We start from the raw sequence: 8,512 nt of genomic DNA on the forward strand, positions 1-8,512 counted from the left end.
TTCAGAGACAGAAGATAATGGAGCCATTCAAGAAAATACTACAGAACATGAGTGGGAAATAATATCTGGGTTACATCGTGGTCAACATATGCCAATTTATGAAATTGACATGTTGGGAAGAAGAGATATTGATAGAAATACAAATTGGTGTAGTGCATATCAAAGTGAAGAGGAGACAATCCGAGCAATAAATTTCATACCTAAAATGAAAAAGCATGGATGTCTTATGTATGATGATATTCCACAGTGTATCAATTTTACAACTCTTTGTGACAAGCAACAAAAGGCAGTTGACATTATTCTGAAGCACTACCATAGCAATCAAGTGGGAAATCCTTTATTTATGATAATTCAAGGAACATAAGGAACAGGAAAGTCTCATCTAATTGGCGCCATCAATCAATCTTTTCAGATGTCATCGATGGCAAATCCTTCTCCTCTTCTATTGCTTGCACCAACTGGAGTTGCAGCTTTCAATATAGGAGCATCTACGATTCATTCAAAGTTGCAGATTCCAATTACAGATTTTTCCCAACTACAAGGGACAAGACTTACAAGCTTTCAACAAGAGATGAAAAATATCAAATATATATTGATTGATGAAATGAGCTTCATTGGCCAAAACATGCTGGAAAATATAGATAGTCGACTTAGAGAAGCCTTCCCGCATAAAGCACACATAAGCTTTGGAGGTATCCCTTTCCATACATCACATGGTGTTATTAATGTCTTCTGATTCTTATTAAGATTAGCCATATAGAATGTATACCTTTTGATTTCACTTTATGTGCATAACTAAAAATTTTGCAACTATCTTTCAGGTGTATATATTATTTTAGTTGGTGATTTGGGGCAATTACCTCCTGTTAATGATAAACCAGCATATGATAGCAATAGGCGGGCAAAGTTATTATGGCAGGAATTCAAGATAGTGGTTACACTAGATAAAGTATTTAGGCAAGATGGAGAAAATATCCAACAACAAAGATTTCGTCAGCTTCTCACAAATGTTAGAGATGCAAATCCACAAATAGATGATTGGAACTTGCTTATGACACGAACACCTATAAGGTTAGATGTTGTAAGCAATGATGATTTTGATAAGGCAGTGCATTTATTTTCTACAAATGACAATATTCATAACCATAACATGAGGATGTTGTATTCTTTAAGACATCTAGTTGCACGTAGCCTTGCAACCAAGTCAAGAAATGGTAATCGAAATGAAGAATTATCAAGCGAAGAACTTGATATTGAGTTATTGATTAGTAACAATGCAAGAGTAATGTTGACTACAAATCTATGGATAGAAGCTGGTCTTGTGAATGGATCATTGGGATATATCAGAAATATTGTCTACAAACCAGGAACTGCTCCACCTGAGCCACCAGCATATGTTACCGTTCAATTTGATAATTACTCTGGAGTACCATTTGATGATCACCATCCAAACATAATACCAATAGCACAACTGCAGAGGGGTAGGACCTTCCAACTACCACTAAGGTTGGCATGGGCGTTGACTATTCACAAATCTCAAGGGCTCACTCTTTCAAAAGCCACAATTGACATAGGTCCAAGAGAAAGAGTAGGATTGACATTTGTGGCCATATCTCGTGTTAAGTCACTCAAAGGTTTGAGGATAATGCCACCTTTTACATATGACCACTATGAGAAAATGAAAAGTGGGAAACAACTTTCAAAGAGAAAAGCAGAAGAATGTAGACTGAGAAATCTTGAAAATCATTGATGCTTTTAGACATATTATTTAATAATAAAGATTTATTTGTTCTACTACATTATGTGATCATCATCGTCAACTATTATGTTGTTATTCTTATTATGCACATTGATACTCCATATTCCACAGTTAATGAAAACTATAATTGGATATGCTCAATCTGACATGAAAACCTTATTATTTGTACATTTTAATGGTTGCAAGTTCCATTAGGCTGATATTTCATTTTACTAATTCTCTAATTTGTAAATTTAACTATGATCATCACTTGGGTCCTCAAATTAAGGTTATAATATTAATTCTAATCATAAAGACATTGTCCAATTGAAATAAATCATAATGTTTTTGCTTCATGACTTTCAACCAATACATTGCTACTCGATATTTCAAATCTGTGTTTGTCTATTCTTCAGTATCCATGAATGGTCATAATATTACCATGTTTCAATACTCAAAGTTTCATTACAAATTTTAGTACAATTTGGTTTTTATATTCATTTTCTCCATACTTGATTGTACTAAGTGACCTGTTCTATTTTTTCAAAACCATTATTCATTTAAAATTTATATACCTCTCATTAAGTATACATTTGTTCTTCTTTTTTTATTCGTGATGATGCTATCTAAATTATTTTCCATCATTTTTTCAGGCATGGAAGCCTCTAATACACAATCAAGCATTGTCGACACTAGCCCAACTTCTTCTGTACAGCCAAATTATTTTTTTGAGACAGAGTTTCAGAAGTGTGCATGCATAATTAAACAGTGTTGTACAACTATGGTAGAAGCAATGTACAAGAGATAGAGATAATGGAGATGGAAGATGTTGCCAAATATGTACGCAACACATCTACAAAAGTAGATGCGTTTCCATCCATGATGAAAGAGGTCTATGATGATCATATTACAAACAAAGGTCATAATACAATTTTAATATCTGAAGAATATGTGATGTACTTACATCATTATGGAGAGCTATACACATGGTCCATATGATGATTTCACATTTTTCAAATCTTCACTTATTACTTTATCTAGATAATTGTACTAGGAGATATTATTCTCCTTCCATCTATGTATCGAAATAATAAATAAATGATTTAACTTTTTATCTCAAATTCTTCTCAACTATACTTCCAAATATTTGAAATGCTTTTTGTTGACCTTTGTTTTTGTACTATTAAAGATTTTACATGAGATATATCATTAATATGTTGATCATTAAATTATGTATAAAATTGATGTGTTATTTCTAACTATTAACCCACTCTAAAGCATAATATTCATTTTATACTCATTTTAAGTGTAATCATTACCTCAATAATGTTTAGTACTCCTTCATTGTACACTATTCATGCTAAGCATAATTAACATTAATTAATTGTATATTTATAAATGTAACTAATAAAGTTATAAAACTACATAAGGAACATTTTAATTCTTATATTGTTCTATTATGCTAATAGGCATGTGTAAGGAGAACGAGCTACCCTCCTAAATGTAATTCTAAACATAACAATAACCGTAACTTTGACCGTGGTCCTACTTCTCCCCTAACTCTAATCCTAACCATAATTCTAATGCTTTGTCTACCCCTAACTCAAACTATAACCCTAACTCAGATTCTAACCATAAACATAATCCTAACCCTAATCCCTACCCTAACCTTTTATGTACCCTTATCTCTAACCCTAATTGTAATGCTAAATTTAACCTTGACCCTATCTCTAACCCTAACCCTAACCCTAACCCTAACTTTAATGCTGACTGAAACCCTAACCCTAACCCTAACCTTAATTCTAAACTTAACCTTGACTCAAACTCGTATCTTAACCTTAACCCTGATGTAACTCTATACATATCCCTAACTCAATATGTAAAACTAACACTAACCATAACCCTAAATCTAATCCTTTCTCTACCCCTTTCTCTAACTCCAACCATAATCATAACCATAACCGAAACCCTACCGTACCCCAAAATCTAACTGCGAATCTAACTCTACCATAATTGTACTTTAATATTAGCCCTAGCCCTAACCCTAAATCTATCCTTAAAGTTGACTCAAAACTCTAACGTTAACCCTAACTCTAACATTAACCCTAATCATAATATTTAATCTTTTTGAAACTCTAACCCTAACCCTAACCCTGACTGTAACCCTCCCCCTACCTCTAATTGTAGCCCTAAATCTAACTCTACCATAATTGGACTTTAACTCTAACCCTAGCAATTATTTTAACCCTAATCATAATATTAAATGTCTTTGTAACTCCAACCCTAACCCTAACCCTAACTATAAGCCTACCTCTACCTCTAATTGTGGTCCTAAATCTAACTCTACCATAATTGGACTTTAACTCTACCCCTAAAAATTATTTTAACCCTAAAGCTAACTCTAACCCTAACCCTTTCTATACACCTATCTCCAACCCTGACCCTAACTCTAATTCCAACCCTAACACTAACACTGACCCTAATCCTTAACCCAATCATACCCCTAACTCTAATTCTAACTATAAATCTAACTCTACCATAATTAGACTCTAATCCTAACCGTATCCCTTTGTTTAATCTTCACTAAAACCCTAACTCTAACCTTAACCCTGACTCAAAACTCTAACTCTAACCTTAACCCTAACTCAAAACTCTATCTTTAACCTTAACCCTTACTTTAATCTTGACAAAAATCCTAACCCTAACTCTAACCTTAACCCTAATTCTAAACTCTAATTCTAAACCTAACCCTAACTCTAACCCTAACAATAGTCATAATCCTAAAATAACCCTAACCACAACTCTAACTCTATTTGTAACTCTAATCCTGACCCTAACTCTGGCTCTAATTGTAACCCTAACCCTAATTCTAATTAAAATCCTAACCCTAACCCTAATTTAAATATTAATGCTAACCCTAACCTTTACTTTAGTCTTCATTAAAACCTTAACCCTAACTCTAACCTTAACCCTGATTCAAAACTCTAATTCTAAACCTAACCCTAACTCTAACCCTAAAAATAGTCATAATCCTAAAATAGCCCTTGCCCTAGCCCTAACCATAACTCTAACTCTAATTGTAACTCTAATCCTGACCCTAACTCTAGCTCTAATTGTAAACCCAACCCTAATTTAAATCTTAATGCTAACCCTAACCATAACTCTACTCTTAAATATAACAATTTACCTAATAATATCCTTAAAATAAGATTGAATCAAAGTGATGCAAATAAACAATATATATAGAATTTTAAAAAAAAATGTTGAAGAATGATTTTATACTAAGTTTATATGACTACAATTTTATAGTAAGTTTATACAACTAAATTTAAAAAGAAAAAAAAAAATCAATACTAACCAGATCAAAAAAAGAAAAATTAAAAAATAATTTATCTGTTGCGCCGCGACTGCTACTAGCTTATATATACCTATATATATTACGCCGAGAGTAATCGTTCTCGAGGCGCCTATTTTTTTTCATAAATCCCAATTATAAAATATATATATATAGGTATATATAAGCTAGTTAATACAACAGGCTTTCAAGAATGTTTTGTATTTGATGTTCACCATTCAAACCTCATAATAAATCACAGTAAAGATATATATATATATATATATATATATATATATGAGCAAACATATATATATATACACACTAATACCTAAAGGAAACAATTACAACCTAAAGGAAACAATTACATTGCATATTTGTTGATGGACTGAGCATAGCAATTCTTTTTTTTTTGGGACTGCTCGCATCATAATAAACCTGTTAAAAAGATCTTTTCGACTGCTCTTAAACAGAAAATGCATTTGGAAAATAATCTTATTTCCTATGGGCATCACATGTCGTCTACCTAAAATAAATTAAAAACATAATTTAAAAATTACTGAATTAAGTCACTAGCGAGGCAGACTAGATTGTCACCTTCTGAGTCCTCTGCAGACAAGGTATATCGTTCTCTTACTGTTGCTGGCCGGATGTTACTAAAAAGCGTTTAGCCGTGAAGCAAGCGCCAAAGTGTATCCTTTCCACTAATGAGAGAGATCGTTCCACCGAAGGAAATGCCGAATCCCAGACCCAATGCGATCAGTGACACGTGTTCTTCCACAACACTCAGCAGCGAGCCCTCTTCCTTGCCTCCTGTTGAAGTTTTATTATTTCTTTGGCACTTTTGTAAGGGTCCCCCACACAAACATGGAGGATTTCCCATGAAGGATGTCTCGTTGAAAGTGTCAAATTGCGTTCCAATCGGTACCATTCCACAGAGTCTGTTGAAGGAAACATTGATGGACGCCAACATGGTGAGTTTCGATAGATCCTGCGGAATTTTCCCACTGAGGCCATTTCTAGACAAATCCAACTGCTCTAGAGTGGCGATATTTCCAAGAGATGCTGGTATTCTCCCCTCCAGTTGATTTCCAGACAGATTCAGAAGCCTCAGACCACTCAGACTTCCAATGCTTTCTGGTATTTCCCCGCTGAGACGATTGTTTGACAAGTCCAATATGGTGTTTTCTGGAATCACATACTCCAGGCGGTACTCATATCCCTTCGCTGCAATCGTCATATCCTGGTTGAGTTTTGATTTATTAACTTGTGGAGCAATAAAGCCCTTCAGATTTTCGAGATGGGAGGGAAGATTTCCAACGAATTTATTGTTGGATAAATCTAGCATCTGCAAGTGGGTGAGATTTGTAATCAATGGAGGAATACGTCCCTCAAGTGCATTATATCCCAGGCTTAAAACTCTCAGCTCCTGAAGACTTGCAACATACTCGGGAAGCCCACCTGTTATTCTGTTCTTCCTGAAATCCAAGTGCTGAATGTGGCTACAGTTGGTCAAAGATGCAGGTAGGTCTCCGGAGAAGCTGTTAGAATGAGCAGACACAATTTCCAATGACTGTGGAAATTCGACCTGTAGATTTCCGTGCAATGAATTGTTTGAAAGATTCATCTTACTCAGGATTGTGCAGTTCCTAATAGATCTTGGAAGTGTCCCATAGAATCTGTTGAAGCTCAGATCCAAATATTCGAGCACAGTGATATTGAAGAATGATTCTGCCAGCCTGTCTTCAATCTGGTTTCCCTCTAAGGCAAGAAGTGAGAGAGGGAGATGGAATATGCTTCTCGGCACACTCCCTGTAACTCCGCCCCATCCGAGATCCAGCCATCCAAGACTGCTACAATTCCCTATCTCTGGAGGAATAGAACCCTCAATCTTAGGCATTCCATACATTGATAATTGCTCAAGCTCCCTCAGATTTCCTAGCTCAGGTGGTATTTTACCTGACAGTACATGATTATCCCCCAAAAATAAAACATTCATGGAAGAGCAATTACCCAGGCTGGGGGGAATTCTGTCTTGTAATCTGTTGGACTGCAGGTATAGAGAATCTAAAAGCTGAAGGGATCCGAGTTCTTGGGGAATGCTTCCCGTTAAACTGTTGTGAGAGAGTGCTATCAAGGACAACTGAGTACAGTTACTAAGAGAAGGTGGGATATGACCGCTTAGTGAGTTTCCTTCCAAGTATATATAATTGAGATTTTTTATCAAACCCAAGACAGAAGGGATCGAACTTGTGAGATTGTTAAAGCCAATGGATATACCTTGGAGAGACGTGCAGTTGCTCAAAGAATATGGAATTCTTCCGGCTAGACGATTGTTGGACAGCCGGAGGTGCTCTAATTTACCCAGGCCACCGAATTCCGTTGGTATGTTCCCCGTGAGGTTGTTGAATGAAACCCTAATCCGCCGAAGCAGTGTACAGTTTGCCAGAGTTGCAGGGATCGGTCCCCACAACCGATTCCAGCTGAGGTCGAGAAATCCTAAAACTTTGAGCTGCCCAAGCTGCGTGGGGATCCTTCCAGTCAGATTATTACCGGAGAGATTCAAAGTGCGCAACAAGGAGAGGTCTCCCAAGGACGGTGAAATTGTACCTTGTAACCCCAAATTAGGGAGAATGATGGAGACTACCCTTTTAGTCTGTCTTCTGCACCAGATGCCATTCCACGAACACACGTTGTCTGCATTCTGAGCAGTCCAGTTGGAGAGGAATTGAGTTGGGTCATTTGTAATGCCTTTCCGGAGGGAAAAGAGAGCCTCAACATCCTTCTCATCGGTATAACTGGAAGCACCGCTCCATTCGGATTCTTCAGCAAGAAGCCTCCCAACCTTTTTATAGCGAAAGAGGTGGTCTACTTTATTCTCCATTTGAGAACACGAGCCATTGATGTAACCAAAGGACGCAGTAGCCTTGTTAACTGACAACACCAAGCAGAGTATATACAGAGGAACTGCTATTGCTACTGCTAACTCCATTGACATTTCTTCTCTCCCCCACTTCCAAACTTCGCCTTTTTAAGTAAAATTTATATGCACGGAATGTATCTTTACAGTATGGTGACACGCTAAGATTTGATTCTAAGTTAAAAATGTTAAATAGTTCGAAATGAACTTATTTAAGCAAACTTATTCTTCCTGATCCTCAGTTAGCAGTGAATAATGCTGCCGTACTTTTCAGACGTATGCACTGACGATCCCTTCAGTATAAGCCCAGTAAAAGACAGAAGACAAGAAATTTCTTCCGAGATTTTTCTCATACCAGAATTTTCTCAATTTTATTCGCCCCGTGAGAACGCGAGCCTTTGAAATAACCAAAGTCTGCAGTCTTGCTAAGATTTATTTTCCTCATTCCGCGTCAATCGCCTTATGACCGAGCACATTGACTAATGTCAACAGCTTAGTGTAGTGCTACTTTTAACGCGTA

At 36.2% G+C, this 8,512-nt stretch overlaps 1 protein-coding gene across 1 annotated transcript; it reads right to left on the minus strand.

Moving 5' to 3' along the window:
* Positions 1-5,492: 5,492 nt before the first annotated feature.
* On the minus strand, positions 5,493-8,082 carry LOC149577600 (uncharacterized). Its single transcript, XM_089790057.1, has one exon. The coding sequence runs from the start codon at positions 8,068-8,070 to the stop codon at positions 5,740-5,742; it is 2,331 nt and encodes a 776-aa protein (XP_089646183.1). The 5' UTR covers positions 8,071-8,082; the 3' UTR covers positions 5,493-5,739.
* Between the last annotated feature and the right edge of the window lie 430 nt (positions 8,083-8,512).

The sequence above is a fragment of the Cupressus sempervirens genome, chromosome 1 (assembly GCF_028749045.1).
Source record: "Cupressus sempervirens isolate cs-2001-9-10 chromosome 1, ASM2874904v1, whole genome shotgun sequence".
Lineage (NCBI taxonomy): Eukaryota > Viridiplantae > Streptophyta > Pinopsida > Cupressales > Cupressaceae > Cupressus > Cupressus sempervirens.

Bases quoted from the DNA above. Each gene is read 5' to 3' on its own strand.
- LOC149577600 (XM_089790057.1), bottom strand. From the start codon at position 8,070: ATGTCAATGGAGTTAGCAGTAGCAATAGCAGTTCCTCTGTATATACTC.